This window comes from Exophiala dermatitidis (assembly GCF_000230625.1).
Source record: "Exophiala dermatitidis NIH/UT8656 unplaced genomic scaffold supercont1.6, whole genome shotgun sequence".
Taxonomy (NCBI): domain Eukaryota; kingdom Fungi; phylum Ascomycota; class Eurotiomycetes; order Chaetothyriales; family Herpotrichiellaceae; genus Exophiala; species Exophiala dermatitidis.
Window position 1 is genome coordinate 404,163 of NW_008751651.1, and position 14,863 is coordinate 419,025.

A 14,863-nucleotide genomic window follows, 5' to 3' on the forward strand; every position below is an offset into this window, starting at 1 on the left:
TCAAGATTCACCTCTCCTCGACCTTCTTGTTCCGCTCGGTTTCCTCTTGTCACCAACTACCCCTCCTTGAGTGTTGTCACCTACGACTTGAACTCCTGGTTGACCGTCTCCGCCACCGATCTTACCACCCCCTTGAGCCTCGGTGTCTTGCCTCCAGTGCTTCTTATCTTAACAGTGTCTTCCACTGTCTGCTGCCGCGTCGAAAGCCTCACTAAGTCTGGGGAAGCCGGTTCAAGATGTCGTGGAAATTGACAAAGAGTACGTTTTCCGGACGCCCTACTATCCTCAGTCGCGGGCAAGAGAAACCTCGATAGTATATCACTGCTGACACATGGCACAGAACTGAAGGAGACGCACCTGGCACCTTTGACGAGCGGGTTCAGTCGTTCGACATCTACGTCCACGATCAAAGGAGACGACTCTGCGTCTGCGCCCCCTACCCCTCAGGACGGACCCGAACTATCGACGACTACTAGCAATGTCAGCACCACATCAACCACCGCGAATGGCATTGGTAAGGGTAACATGGTTGTTTTTGATGGATGGGCACTGACTTGTACCAGCGGCCTCCGAAGCGCTCACTTCACCCCCGGTGCAAACCACTAAGCCGGGGATCCTGATAGTAACCTTGCACGAGGGAAGAGGGTTCTCACTGCCACAGCAATATCAGTCAGTATTCAACAACTACTATGGCTCTGGAGGTGCAGCAGGCTCCGTTCGACCGAGCTCATCCTATGCGTCTGGGTCAATGGCCGGCTCCTATGCACAACCGAACAGACCTGTGTCCACCCACGCTGGAATCAATGCCGCCCCTACGATTCACGGAAGATACAACAGCAAATACCTACCCTATGCCTTGCTGGATTTTGACAAGCTGCAAGTCTTTGTCGATGCGGTTTCAGGAACGCCGGAGAATCCGCTTTGGGCTGGCGACAATACCTCCTTCAAGTTCGACGTTTCGAGAGTGTGTGAACTCAGCATCCAGCTCTACTTGCGGAATCCGGCCGCCAGACCTGGTGTTGGCAGAAGCGAAGATATCTTCCTAGGCGGGGCCAGAGTCACGCCGAGATTTGAAGAGGCTCGTCAGTTTGTTCCCGACCCAAAAAAGAGTAAAAAGGAGAACGAAAAGGCCGAAGCTGCATTTGCCACACAGGAGAGACAAGCAGGCCAGCTTGGAACCGAGTGGCTGGATATTCAATTCGGGACAGGCTCGATCAAGGTGGGCGTGAACTACGTTGAGAACCGGAAAGGCAGTCTCAAGATCGACGACTTCGAGCTCTTGAAGGTGGTTGGGCGAGGCAGCTTCGGCAAGGTCATGCAGGTCATGAAGAAGGACACTGGCCGAATCTATGCGCTCAAGACGATCCGCAAGGCACACATCATTTCTCGCTCTGAAGTGGCTCACACCTTGGCCGAACGATCAGTACTGGCGCAAATCAACAATCCTTTCATCACACCTCTCAAGTTCTCCTTCCAGTCGCCGGACAAGCTCTATTTTGTCCTTGCCTTTGTCAATGGCGGCGAGCTATTCCACCATCTCCAGAAAGAACAGCGCTTCGACATCAACCGTTCCCGATTCTACACTGCGGAACTACTGTGTGCCTTGGAATGTCTTCATGGCTTCAAGGTTATTTACAGAGACTTGAAGCCAGAAAACATCCTCCTTGACTACACGGGTCATATCGCCCTGTGCGACTTTGGGTTGTGCAAATTGGACATGAAAGACGAAGATCGCACCAACACCTTTTGCGGCACACCCGAGTACTTGGCCCCCGAACTCCTGCTTGGCCACGGTTACACCAAGACTGTGGACTGGTGGACCCTGGGTGTCTTGCTTTATGAGATGCTCACGGGCTTGCCTCCGTTCTACGACGAGAACACCAACGAGATGTATCGTAAGATCCTGCAAGAGCCTCTGCACTTTCCCGGCCCTGAGATTGTCCCAGCCGCGGCGAAAGACTTGCTACAAAAGCTTCTTGACCGCAATCCGGAACGTCGTCTGGGAGCTGGTGGCGCAGCCGAGATCAAGGCACACCACTTCTTCGCTGGCATTGACTGGAGAAAACTGTTGCAGAGAAAGTATGAGCCTAGCTTCAAACCTAATGTGGTAAGTAGTGGACATGTTGTTTTGTTATGCGGCCTAGACTAACATTTCCTGCAGACTGATGCCCGAGATACCGACCAGTTCGATAAAGAATTCACCTCGGAGGTGCCAAAGGACTCTTACGTCGAAGGCCCCGCCTTGTCCCAAACCATGCAGCAGCAATTTGCGGGCTGGTCGTACAATCGACCTGTTGCTGGATTGGGTGATGCCGGCGGCAGTGTGAGGGATCCCGCATTCGACCGAATTCAATAGATACAGACAGAGAGTCTTCTTGATGAGCGATGAACTGCATGACGACGTGGCATTGACGGCAACGGCTGGTCCTGCTGGGGGCCCAAACACGAATGTGCTCTTGTATCGGGCTGGTACATAGCGTGACTGATTGATTACCTTGGTATCGTTTTGGTGAACTGAGCTTCGGGGAGTGTACAGCGCGTGGCTGATGGCGTTGAGCGGCGGTCTCTAGATACAGCAAATGAAATGCGGCAAAAGCAAAGCGTCCATGTTGCCTTTTCTAGGTCTTTCACTTTGTATAAGTTCGAGTGGTCGTGTAGAGTCTCTATCTTGATTTTCGCACTACTGTTAGCCGTCTTCTAGTGTGTAGGTGGTTGTCGCGCATGCAGGTAAGCAGCCCAGCCTGATATTGTGATAAGTGGCCTTTTGTACATTTCAACTTTATTGTTTACAAGTCGGAGTCCAAATTATTCAGGTTGCTGGTCTTTGAACTTCTCCCTAAGACCAACCACATCAAATCCACACAGCTCAGCCTTTGCGACAACAGCCCTGGCTTTCCCCTCGACAGGGGCATCGATCATTTTGCCGTCGAGGGCCCAGGCACCCTTTCCCTGCTGTTCGGCTCGTTTCTGCGCAATGGTGACTCTGACCGCCCACTCGACCTCTTTTGGACTCGGACTAAAAATCTTCTGGACGGTATCGACCTGACTTGGATGAATACACTGTTTGCCATTGAACCCCATTCTTTTGCCTTGTTCGGACTCATTGACCAAAATCTCATGGTCGCCCTCGGACTTGAATGCCGTCGTGACCAGATCGAGCGTGTTGGGCAGATTGTGGGCGCGGGCCGCCGTCGCGATCAGTTGGCGTGCATGCAGGAATTCCGTCAAGTCGGGTGTACGCGTGATGCTCATGTCGAGCGCAAAGTCTTCGGCGGCAAAGACCAGGCCTTGTAGATGTTGTGGTGCGGCTCGACAGATTTCTTGTAGATTCGTCAGTGATCGTGCCGACTCGATCAGTGCCAGAATGCCTATTGACTGCGGTGGTGTGTCTGTATTGGCGGACTCGGAGGACCTCGTCGTGCTATGTGCCAAAACATCCCGAATAAATGTCAAATCGCTCGCACTTTCGACTTTGGGTACCACCAGCGTCGTGAGATTCTTGGATTTAACAAGCTCTTGCAGGTCCGCCAGGGCCAAGCCGGATCCTACGCTGTTGATCCGTACGGCGCGCTCTTTCACGCCGCTGGGTGTTGGTTCATCTAGAGCCCGGCGGACCAGGGATCGCGCCTCGGCTTTTCGTTGAGGCGTCACGCTGTCCTCGAGATCGTAGGCCACGCAGTCGACTTTGAGAGAGCGCGATTTGTCTAGGAATCGTTGGGATGATCCGGGGACTATACCAGGGAGTTAGATCCGGGGTCGAGAGCTTGCTCAAAGGAACGACCTGGTCGCCGTAGGAACGACTGCAAGCTCAGAGTTCACTTACCGTAGAGAAGTGCCCTTCGCAGAACATTCTTCGCACTGGCAGCCATCATGCAGCAGCGGACAGCAACAGCACAGCTCGAACTCCTTCAACTAGACCCGATCACGCTCAAACCCAATGATCGAATGGTGTCACTAACCAATGTTCTGCCGGGTATAAACAGGAGGCAGACTTATGCAAGGCTCATCTCATGTCTAGTCGACCAACTGAGAAATGAATATCTGGTATGGATCGCGTTTCACATTGCCCGTACTAGTACCTAGGTACCTTTGTTAATGCCATGGCCTCATCGCGACAATTGAACAGGTGCCAATGCCAAAGTCAGAGTCGGCATAAAATGCGGGGAGAATAGGACCGAACATCGGATCCCGAGATGCAGTGCGGAGACTCGGAGCAGATCCAGATTATGTCAGCGCAATTGGCGTCACTGTGGCGTCTCGAAATCTCCATGCTACGGTCCCTCAGGGGAGCAGATACAGCAGTCGTACTACGTAGCACCGCAGGATTCAAACCGCACTGCTGCCACAACACCAACTTGAAACCGCATCGCAGTTCGAATTTCAGCAGATCAACCATAGCAAAATCCACTACTGCACCAAGGACGAACTATCAACCCTCGGACGCCGCGGACCTTTCCTTCGAAAGTCAAGAGCATTCAGGTCTTACTCGCCCGTGTTCATACTAGTTTCCCAAGAAACAGATTCTATTCCATCGACCACCTACACTACCTCTCCCCATCAACCCGAACGAAGAACAGTCATCGTCGCCGTTGTCGCCGGCGCAAACTTAACCATGCCCCAAGCACAACCCGAGCTCCGCAAAGTAAGCTCTCCCCGTCTCTCCCTTCTTTAACATTCGCTGATTTTGGTCTACTAGTATATGGAAAAACGCCTCTTTGTTCAACTCAACGGCAATCGAAAGGTCATTGGCGTTTTGCGCGGTTATGATGTATGTATCTATACCCGATAACCACGGTGACTACTGTTGGAACCCTAATTGCGCCGACACTACACTACTCCTTTGCCTTGATTCGATGCCCAGATCACATCACATTGGCTGGGGCCAATAAGACAAAAAAAGAGAAAGAGCTAACAATGTCTCCAAAAACAGGTCTTTCTAAACATTGTCCTTGACGACGCGGTCGAAGAAAAAGCCGGTGGGGAACGAGAGCGGTTGGGCATGGTTGCCATTCGGGGGAATTCGGTCGTGATGCTCGAGGCTTTGGAGCGCGTGGGCGATGATCGGCGGTGAACTCCCAAAAGGAATTCAGTATGAAATCGACAGCCGAAACCGAAACCGAAAGCGTACGCGAAAAAGGAAAAGAGCAGGGGCCGCCGAAGGAGTTTGAAAAAGGGAAACAGAGAAACAAGAGAAAAGGTGGCGTTACGGGTGATTTTACTACCAGTAGCAGTGATACCCCGGCGGTTCAAATTGCGATGTTGCGGATGGAACGGGCAAAAGACCACAGACTACGTGCAAGGACTCGAATAAAAAGTGCTGAATTGGATCTGGTGTTATTGTTACGATGTGTCTTATGGCTGGGTATTGGGTATCAAAACAGCTAAGCTATGGAGGAGCAAGGATGGATCTGCAATAGCCTGGCGCGCCATTAGCTGCTCGGCCGTTGGACCAAGTTCATTACCTATGTGCCGCGATACGGCTCGCTCGCTCGCATTTATGCCAATGCATGGAAAAAGGAGAACGCCGTCCAATCCGGTCGACAAGACATTATCAATCACTTTGACGTGGCCGGCCTGAACTTCAGCACGACCCGGCCTGGTCCTCCTGCGGATGGTGTTGGCGGTTGTGATTGCGGTTGGGTCTGTTGTGTCGGCGGTGGCATTGGCAGCGGAGGAGTCGGGGTCGGGTTCGAAGAGTGGCTGGAGCCGCCCATCTTGAAAGTCAATTTGAGACCACCGCCACCTCCTCCACTGGGTCGCGCCGAAGGGATTGATGTCGACGTGGCTGGTCGAGGCGGCGGCACTATAGCCAAGGGAGGCTGCCATTTCGGTACGAGTTTCGTGCGGACTTTGCCCGACCGGGTGAACCTGAGTTGGCCCTGATACAGTAAAGTTAATAACTGAGACCAAGGACAATCCCAAGCTGTGAAAACTAAAAATAAATCCACCTGAATAGGTAGGCACAAAATTGGCTGCAATCAGTTTCACTCACCTTTCCAAGATTCTCAACCTGCCAGTAGTGCGGTAGTCGTAATGTGATCCTGCATTGGTCGACAGGCTCGAAGAGCAGTCGGCAAAAGTCCAGTAGAGTCTGAAGATCGTCCAAAGTGATCTGGTCGTAGCAAATGGCATCCCACATGGCAGCCTTGAACTCTTCGTGACCGCCCAGCTCTTTTTTCAAGGCGGCCATTGCGCCCTCGATCGTCTGCAGTCTGGCCAGCTCGTGTTGTCGCGCACTGGCATCAGCCTCTGCAGCGGTGTCCTCAATAACCAACCCATCGGCGGCCGGCTGGGTCGTTGTGGCCGCGTTCTTGTCGCCGATGGCTCGCTTGGCCAATACTTTGCCAAACGCCCGCTGCAGACTTTGGCGCAACCAGGGCGAAGGATCCGCCACCATGCAGTACAGCACATACCTTAGGACTGACGGCGTATCGAAGACGACCGGGGTGATGAGCGTGCTGTACGCCGTGTCGCGCAACATCTCGTAGTTTCCTGGTCGAGTATACTGCAGGAAATGCAGCGGAGAAAATTGCGCGATGCCGGCAGCGGCAAGCATGGCCTGACAATCGAGCGCGGTGCGCGAATACAGGTTCTGGTACGAACTGGTCCACTCGTCCATGCGGCGGTATCTGTCGATTTCGTCCAGGACCTGATTCTCGAGCTGGCGCATGTTATGCATTTCGTCTTCGAGATCCAGGTCCATGGCCATACTGTCGGTAATGAAACCCATGTCGTTGTCTAACCCATTTCCGTTAGTCGTCGACTGTTGTTGTTGTTGCTGTGGTGGCGGTTGAGGTCGTGCAATGACGGCTTGGGCAAGAGCTTTCATCAACCGCGCCACGTAAAAGGCGTCTGAATACTCATTGACTGAGTTGTCGTTGAACCTCAACTTGTCCAGCAAGAACTCCTTGACTTCTTTGGGCGTGTGGCCTCGACTGTCGCGGACTCTGCCGATAGCCCCGACGATTTCGCATTGCATCATATATGACAGTTGGTCGGAAAAGTCGTTGGGCCGGGTCATGGCCGAGCCTTGCTCATCCCGGACGCAGTAAAGTTCCTCGAAAGCTTTCTTAAGATGGAATAGGCCGATGTTCTTAGCATCGCCTTCATCTTTGGCGTGCTTGACCAGACAGTGTGCTGCCATTGCACGTACCCCATGGAAATACCGTCGATCCATCAATGTGCGCACGAAGATAGACGACACCAAGGGTGAAGGTGGATAGACAGCAATGTGTCGGAGGGCTTCTAGCTGCGCAACAACATCTCTGTCCTGCTGCAGCTGCGACGTGAACATGTAGCCGGGCATCTGCAGATTGATTCGACAGATCCATTCAAAATCAGCATCCAGCCGAATCCACTCGTAGGATTCGGCATTCATTTTCTCTTCGTCCTCGCCACTCCATTCGGTGATCTTCCAGTTCGCGATTTCTTCCTCGCTCTGCAGCACATCTCCCAGACAGTAGACCAAAGAATCGTTCTCCTCGTCTCCGCCTTCAGCGGCTGCCTTGGCGGTAGCTCGAGCCCGTTGTTTCCTGCTCCTCTTAAGACGCTTGTATTTGGTATTGTACGGGATATCGAACGTCGTGCTGGCATCTTTAATCTCCACAATGTGCTCGTATGGTGTGCCGTCTGCCTCGTGGATGCGAATGGTCATCGGTCCAGTAAACACCGGTTGAGCTGGAGCCGCATACACGCTTTGGAAGTCTTCACGGGCATCTCTCATGAAAGAGTCAATCTCGAGCTCTCGCTCGGTCGTAGTGGTTCCTTGGACCTGCTTAATAAGCATTTCCACGACCAACTTCTTCTTGTTGAATCTCTGGAATGCCTGGAACCGGGGACAACCGGCTCCCTTGACCCATTGGTTTAAGAAGTCGTCGATTTTCATGTGGCCCATACGCTCCGCCAGCTTCTGGAATAACTCGGTCGACAATGCGTTGTTGACCAGGTCACCCGTGCGGGCCCGGGTCAAGATCTTCGCGAGGATGCCTGGCATCTTGGACGCACCTTGAGTTTTGGCAATTCGGCGATCCAAGATGAAGAGTACAACCGGAGCCTTGATTGCCATGAATTCGTACTCGGCTGGGTCGACGTGCAGTAACGCGCCCATGTCATAGATCGAAGGACGGTCGTGGTCCAGCTCGAACACCCGGTCGGCCTGCTGCTTCATGTGGTAGCGATACTCGTTGTTACCACAAAGCTCCCGCATGAAGAGGTTGGCGATGAAGTAAGAGCCTCCTATGATGACCCAGGTATCCCGAGGACGCTCGGCAACGATGTTAATGCCAATCCACTGCGCAACTATTGCGTGGACCAATTTTCGAGTCACTTCTTGAGCTGGGTCGATGACTTCTTCTGGGTAAAGCAGCTTGGTACTGCACATCGAAAGGCCTGCAAAGATCGAAATGTCCGGTGTCGCGTCCTCAACAAAGACCATCGAGTATGTCTTGAAGGGACAAGATATGTATTTGTGAACCACAAAGTCCATGGCTTTTGGCGTGGGAAGACATGTATTTCTTGTCTCTTCTGCTCGTCCTGGGAGACAATAGGCCAACATCTCGACAGCGTTTCGGCCAAGCTCCTCGGCTTCCTGAGGATCCCGCAGTTCTCCTAGATTGACTTGCTCGAACGGACCAATGGCAAAGCCGATCTGCGCAGGGGCCAATTGCTGGGAGCAAGAGAATGACACGGTCTTTCGGGTCGAGTCTACCTTGTCGACAATTTCATCGGTCAACTCCCCCGAGCATATGACGACCATTTCTTTCCCCTCGTAACTCGGGCCTGAGGTACTTTTCGAGGAAGGCTCCAGACTTAGCTGGGATAGATCGACCGACATGATCTGATTGAGGGCATCGCCGACCGTCCTGGCGCATTTGATGGAGATATCCCAAGTGCAACGACTGGTGATGACATCGACACAAGGAAAGAGGGACGACGCACCGCCCGGTCCCATCCTCGACCGTGTGTATGCATGCGGCCAACGTCCACTCCCGCGCTTGCCGGAGACGAATTGCAGATTTTCCCGAACATGGCAGGACTCGAATTCTATAGTGACTGTCAAAGGAGTGAATCTGGCGACAGTGGTATCTGTGAGAGCTTGCGTAGCCTCCGCAGCCGACGGCCCTCCAGTGCTGTGGGGATCTTGAATTTTGATAGACCCAGTAGCCTGAGTGTGTACCTCTGCAACATCTACAGGCACGATCCGCAGTCGTTTTGGCAGGGCGATGACGATGTCAGGCTCCGGTTCGGCGCCAACTGACCTGGCCAATTTCCTGGCCAACAGATGATGCTGGTGGACTGTACCCTGGGAGTGCAGAATGAACTGCTCGCAGACGTCTTCATAACTGACCGATGAGGGGGGGATATTGTTCACTAGCACCGACTTGATAGTGCAGACCCGTCCGTGGAGTCTGATTTCCTTGAGGTCTGGAGAATCGGGATAGATTGTGATTTCGGTCCTTCCCGTGACTTCTTGGTTGAAGTTGACGTCGAGCTCGACTTTCTGATGCGCGACCGTGAAGGAAGGCGGCGGAGGGGAGTTCAAGGGCAACTGCCCCTCCACGCCGTCCATCGTGATGAGAGGATGATAGTTGTTGATGCGATGTTGCCATCAACCATTGTTGCTCATCTCGAAAGACAGAGTGTTGCGTCCAAGTTCTCAATTCAGCATATCGTGACGGAGGCGCGCGCCCGATACGGCACCAGAACGACTTGCCGCTATTCGAGACCTGTTTTTAGAAGACTGAAGAGCGTGTTGATTGCGGGATATGAGTGGTTAAAACCGTAACAAGTCCAAGTCGACGAAAGGCGGATGGTTCAAGTACAAGTTCAAGTTGTCTTTGGATGCCGCGTTTGAATGGAGTCAAGTTGAAGTGAAGTTGAAGCCAGAATAAGCTGCCTAAGGCGGCAACATGTCCCCTTAAAGCAGCACCCGATTTTCCTCGTTGGCGCCGGCGCTCAACAACTTCAACATGTCGAACTTCCAGTTGAACGACACTCGAAACGCGATCTTCTGCTCGAATTCACCTTCATTTCAACTGTCGAGTCACTAGACTGACTGTCGATTTTTACGGCATCCGCAATGGCCATCATCCCGTGAAAGGCGCTTTGTCCAACCACCATACAATAGTACCCAGTCCAAACCGATGCAATATCTGTCAACCTCACAATTCCGGGGCAGCTGATGACCTAGTTGTTGCATCCCTCTGTCGCGTTTCGTTCATTTTCTCCTTGTGTTCAGCATACTGTGTCGCTCCGGTGCGTTCCACAGCCGTTCAAAATGGCAAGGGTAGTCGATTCCAGTAGGTTACAAAAGCCCCGGCACGATCCCGCACCATTATATTTTTATGTATCTATTCAGTAACTTATATGATGTGTATCAGTGGATCCCCTCTCGGACGAGGCAATGGGTCATCTCAAGAGCTACAAGTACCAGAGTGTGGATAAGTCGTTCATTTCCAACTATATCCTCAAGCACTATGTAAAGAGCCCCCTTTTTGCCCAATGCGCCGGGACTTACATGTTTTCCAGTGGAACGGCGCGGTCAAACTTTTGCCAAAATGGCTCGCCCCGAACATGGTCACATTGCTGGGCTTTTTCTGCATCCTGATCAATGTGCTGTTCTTGCAAATCTTCATGCCAGACTTGGTCGGACCGGGGCCTTCATGGCTGTACTATAGCTTCGCATTGGGACTGTGGATGTAAGTACTTAGCTCTGTCCTGTATAATCCAAAAACACGACGAGGCTCTCGGCTAACGGCTATGAAGGTATTCGACCATGGACAACATCGACGGCAAACAGGCCCGACGAACAGGCACATCAAGCGGCCTCGGTGAACTATTCGACCACGGCATCGACTCATTGAACTGCACGCTTGCATCTCTCTGCGAGACGGCGGCAATGGGCCTGGGCCCCAGCAAGACCGGGGCATTTACAGCTCTCGTGCCCTGTCTGCCCATGTTCTTCTCGACCTGGGAGACGTACCACACGCACACTTTGTACCTAGGCGCATTCAACGGGCCAACCGAAGGACTAATAATCGCCTGTCTAGTCATGGTAATTTCAGGCTACTTGGGCCCCCAGATCTGGCAGTACCATGTGGCCGACTACCTAGGGTACCCGGAGATTTTCGGGGCCTTGACGTTCCGCGATCTCTGGGTGCCGATTATCCTGTTTGCTTTTGTGACGGCACACTTGCCGTCGTGCATCTGGAACGTCGCCCAGGCGCGCCGCAAAAACAATTTGCCGCTATGGCCTGTGTTTCTGGAATGGACACCCATGCTTGTGTTTACGGCCTCATGTGCCGCCTGGATCGGCTCACCATATTCGGTCCTGTTGCGCGAGAACCATCTCGTCATCTTCTGTCTAACCTTGTCGTTTGTGTTTGGCCGTCTGACGACCAAAATCATCCTGCATCACCTTACTCGTCGGCCGTTTCCTTACTTTACTGTCCAGCTGGTGCCTCTGGCCATTGGGGCTATCATGGCTTGGTTGCCCTTGTTTGGCTTCGACCCGCTCCCTCCTACGTTGGAGAGATGGTACATCTATGGATATTTTGTCTTTGCTATGACGCATTACTTTGTCTGGGCTGTCCGGGTCATCAATCGCATCTGTGAGGTGTTGGACATTAATTGTCTGACTATCAAGAAGAAAAAGGTGGACCGCAAGGAAGCTGCTGGGTTTGTGAAAGAACAGAAGTCGACGGCAAACTCAAATGGACATCTTGACGTGCGCAAGACCAAGAAGGAGCTTTAGACAGGTCTCCAACTGGCCTGACGGTTGCTTCCAACATGATAACAGGCCCCGATACCCCCAGACCGAGACCGAGACCGAGACCGAAACCGAAACCGTCAGCCACCGACGACTGCATCAGAACCACTGGCTGATCCAGCCACGCAACATAAAATGAGCCCTGAGTTATGCATTACACGAAAAGCAAAAGAATTCATTATTGGATACACAACACCACCACCACCCTTGGAACAAGAACCATTGCTAACCCAATATGTTTTGTGACAAATTGGCAAGGGCACTACAACAAGAGCATAAAGATAGAACAGCATAGACTACAATACACTACGATACATACCTAACCCTTCCATACCTACCTGTATCTTTCCAGAAGGGTCGTACCACGAGCAAAAATTGCAAGGGTGAAACTACCTAGTAGTAACGCACTGTTTCGGGCGGGATGCTACCTTGAATTGTGTAGGTAACGACAGGCTTTGAGCGTAGCCTGCATAAGCCTTCGTATCTTACCTACTACATGAAGGACCTGATCTTATAGCACGTAGCGTAGTCAATGATATGGCCAGAGGGGCAAGAGAAGAAGATTCAAGAACACAAGCTATGTTATGTTGTGTAATCGGTTTTCAAAATGACAAAATGAGAGTGTCATCACTATTATTACTAGTGATATTGTAAAAACAATCATCTGCGCCTCCATCTCCGTCTCATCTTCCAGGAACTGTGTTGAATTCAGTTCAGCCCTTCTCCGTTTTCGTAAGGACTATGTTGAAAGTAGTCCTGCCAACTAGTTGGTGTTGAAACCAGTTTTAATTTGTTTTGCTGCTTGTGGTGTTGTGACCACTGCAGCATAGGTTCCAAGTTTGCCGGTGTTGAGACCAGCCTCAGCTTGAGACAATGACAATGCAGGAGACGAGCCATAACCCTAACGTTTGAGTTCAACGGCAAGGAAACCGCCGCGGCGGCAATCGAGCGTCCCAAGTCTCAACCTCTCTTGTCATGGAGAAGTCAAGCATCAGTAGTCGTTGCCACGACTAAGAACTTCCTTTTGCGACTCGCGCAACAAGATCGTCTATTGAGACTAGTCAGTTTTTGCTCTGTTGATCCAGGCCATAGTCTGCTGTACACTACGTACATGTTCGAATTGGGCAGAATAAGATCCAGGAATGTCCATCAACGGTGCGTACGCCTCGAGTATGCCATTCGAAACAAGGTGATCGAGCTAACTTGATATCAGTATATTGTTCAGACCTCTCACACACACGAAAGCCAAAAAGGGAGAAAGAAGGGGCAAAAACTTACCCCAGCCAGATACCGCTGGCATCCCAGACGGTCAAGGTAACGCCGGCAGAAAACAATGGTGCCAAAAATGTCCTTGATCGTTTTGTACAGACGGTTCGCCGAGCTGAGAGGAAATGTCGCACGCGCCGGAGCATCGTCGCTCAAACCGTATCCGTAGATGCCAGGCTGTTTGTTCACGGATTGTCAACAACAACACAATACATCTGGAAACAGAATGCCAAACTTACACCATCCCTAGTATAGCCACGTCCAGTACTTCCAAACGTTTCAATGGCAAAGATCTCGCCTTCTTCCATTTTGGTTTGACTCGAGTTCTTGATGAATGGAATGGTTTTCTGGCCATGGATGTGATAATGTTTAATATCGTGGCCGCAAATGTTACGCACCGGCTTGACCGGATACATTTTGCCACGGATTTCGACTTCGTAACTTTCCATGGCTTCTTGGATTGCTGCACTTACGTCGCTGATGCGGACGTCAATTCCGGCATTCTGCGATGAACTATCAGTCATTGATCACTGTCCTGACAAAGTATCTTTCTTACCCTGATACCAGTATTGGTAGCATCTTTGACCGCGGCCAGAAGATTGTCGTACATGGGATCGAAAGCCATGGTGAACGCACTATCGACGATCCAACCATTGATATGGACGCCGAAATCCACTTTCATCACGTCCTCGTGTTGAAGCACGACTTCCTTCTGGCCTGGGTTGGGCGTATAATGGGCCACACAGTTATTCAGAGAAAGTCCCGTGGGAAAGCCCATGCCCGCTTGGAGGCTCTGTCCGGGCTCTAGGCCAGCATTGCCCAGGAGCGCTCGAACACTGTCCTCGATTCCAACCGCGATCTCTGTAAGTGTTTGACCTGGTCTGACCGATTTCTGAACCCAATGTCGGGTTTGACGATGTATTTCAGCCGCTTTGCGATAGTTGTTCAGGAATGTACTGTCTTCCAGCAGAGAAAGTCGTCCATTGTACCGCACTTCAGCGGGTTTGGCCCGGGCGGTGGTGTCGGCCGCAGGGCCGCCGTAGTTGTAGTCCAAAAGCTCGCCGACTGGGTAGACATTGGAAGGGAAGAGATCGTCCAGTGGGATCCTCGGGGGCTCCGACTGCTTCAGCGCAGCAGATGTCTTGTTCTTCTTCTTCTTGGACTTTTTGCGCTTCTTTTTCTTGCTGTGATCAGCAGAATTGCTTGGGTCTGTCAAGGAAACGGCGGCTGTGCCAGTGCCATTCATTAAGGTGGCCTGAGACTCGTCGCCGTTGTTGTCGTTGTCGTCATCGTCGTCGTCGTCGTCGGTGGCGCCTTTACTGCCCATGCATCCATCTCCATCTCGTGAGATGTGGTTGCCTCGTGCCTCTCCACCAGCGGCACACGACCCGTTCCCGGATGGAATGTCTACTCGAGTCAGTACCGGAACATCCAGCGCATGAATGGAGACGTACCATGTTGCTGGCCGTCATCATTATGTGGAGTCTTGGAACCCATGCTTGCATGACAGAAGTCTGATCTGTTGACGTTGCCGAGTGTTCTTCGTCAGGCTGTATTGCGTGCAGAAGGGCACAATGGGCGAGGAGGGGATTCGCAGTAATTACAGGTAGTATGGTGAGTAGAAAACAGCGGGGTGGACATCCAGCGGTTGCATTGCCAGTTGAGCAGAATCTGTTTCTGCTTTGGGAGATACAGCCGCCCCGCGGACGTTTCCAATCCAAGATCAAATACACATGTCTGACAAAAGTCTTTTGCCGGCGTACTCTCAGCAAAATTCGCATCCTACTATAAGTGTCTTGTAGTCCCGTGTCAGACAGTGGAGATCAAGAA

The 14,863-nt window shown here is 52.0% G+C and overlaps 6 protein-coding genes across 6 annotated transcripts; 3 read left to right on the plus strand and 3 right to left on the minus strand.

Moving 5' to 3' along the window:
- Positions 1-236: 236 nt before the first annotated feature.
- On the plus strand, positions 237-2,356 carry HMPREF1120_06981 (non-specific serine/threonine protein kinase; the record flags this gene model as incomplete). Its single annotated transcript, XM_009161193.1, has 4 exons — positions 237-258; positions 341-514; positions 564-2,107; positions 2,162-2,356. The coding sequence occupies 4 exons, from the start codon at positions 237-239 to the stop codon at positions 2,354-2,356; spliced, it is 1,935 nt and encodes a 644-aa protein (XP_009159441.1).
- Positions 2,031-4,145, minus strand: HMPREF1120_06982 (citrate lyase subunit beta-like protein). Its single transcript, XM_009161194.1, has 2 exons — positions 3,824-4,145; positions 2,031-3,731 (listed from the first exon to the last, which is right to left on the minus strand). The coding sequence occupies exons 1-2, from the start codon at positions 3,870-3,872 to the stop codon at positions 2,806-2,808; spliced, it is 975 nt and encodes a 324-aa protein (XP_009159442.1). The 5' UTR covers positions 3,873-4,145; the 3' UTR covers positions 2,031-2,805.
- Positions 4,146-4,612: 467 nt separating this feature from the next.
- HMPREF1120_06983 (small nuclear ribonucleoprotein G) lies at positions 4,613-5,071 on the plus strand (the record flags this gene model as incomplete). Its single annotated transcript, XM_009161195.1, has 3 exons — positions 4,613-4,642; positions 4,697-4,768; positions 4,931-5,071. 3 exons carry the CDS (start codon positions 4,613-4,615, stop codon positions 5,069-5,071), a joined length of 243 nt encoding a protein of 80 aa, XP_009159443.1.
- Positions 5,072-5,303: 232 nt separating this feature from the next.
- HMPREF1120_06984 (transcription initiation factor TFIID subunit D2) lies at positions 5,304-9,872 on the minus strand. Its single transcript, XM_009161196.1, has 2 exons — positions 5,993-9,872; positions 5,304-5,879 (listed from the first exon to the last, which is right to left on the minus strand). Exons 1-2 carry the CDS (start codon positions 9,566-9,568, stop codon positions 5,556-5,558), a joined length of 3,900 nt encoding a protein of 1,299 aa, XP_009159444.1. The 5' UTR covers positions 9,569-9,872; the 3' UTR covers positions 5,304-5,555.
- Positions 9,873-10,402: 530 nt separating this feature from the next.
- HMPREF1120_06985 (ethanolaminephosphotransferase) lies at positions 10,403-11,752 on the plus strand (the record flags this gene model as incomplete). The annotated part of the gene is made up of 3 exons (XM_009161197.1): positions 10,403-10,477; positions 10,528-10,697; positions 10,765-11,752. 3 exons carry the CDS (start codon positions 10,403-10,405, stop codon positions 11,750-11,752), a joined length of 1,233 nt encoding a protein of 410 aa, XP_009159445.1.
- Positions 11,753-12,330: 578 nt separating this feature from the next.
- HMPREF1120_06986 (methionyl aminopeptidase) lies at positions 12,331-14,658 on the minus strand. Its single transcript, XM_009161198.1, has 6 exons — positions 14,488-14,658; positions 13,590-14,440; positions 13,273-13,536; positions 13,046-13,210; positions 12,879-12,965; positions 12,331-12,815 (listed from the first exon to the last, which is right to left on the minus strand). Exons 1-6 carry the CDS (start codon positions 14,528-14,530, stop codon positions 12,759-12,761), a joined length of 1,467 nt encoding a protein of 488 aa, XP_009159446.1. The 5' UTR covers positions 14,531-14,658; the 3' UTR covers positions 12,331-12,758.
- Positions 14,659-14,863: the final 205 nt, after the last annotated feature.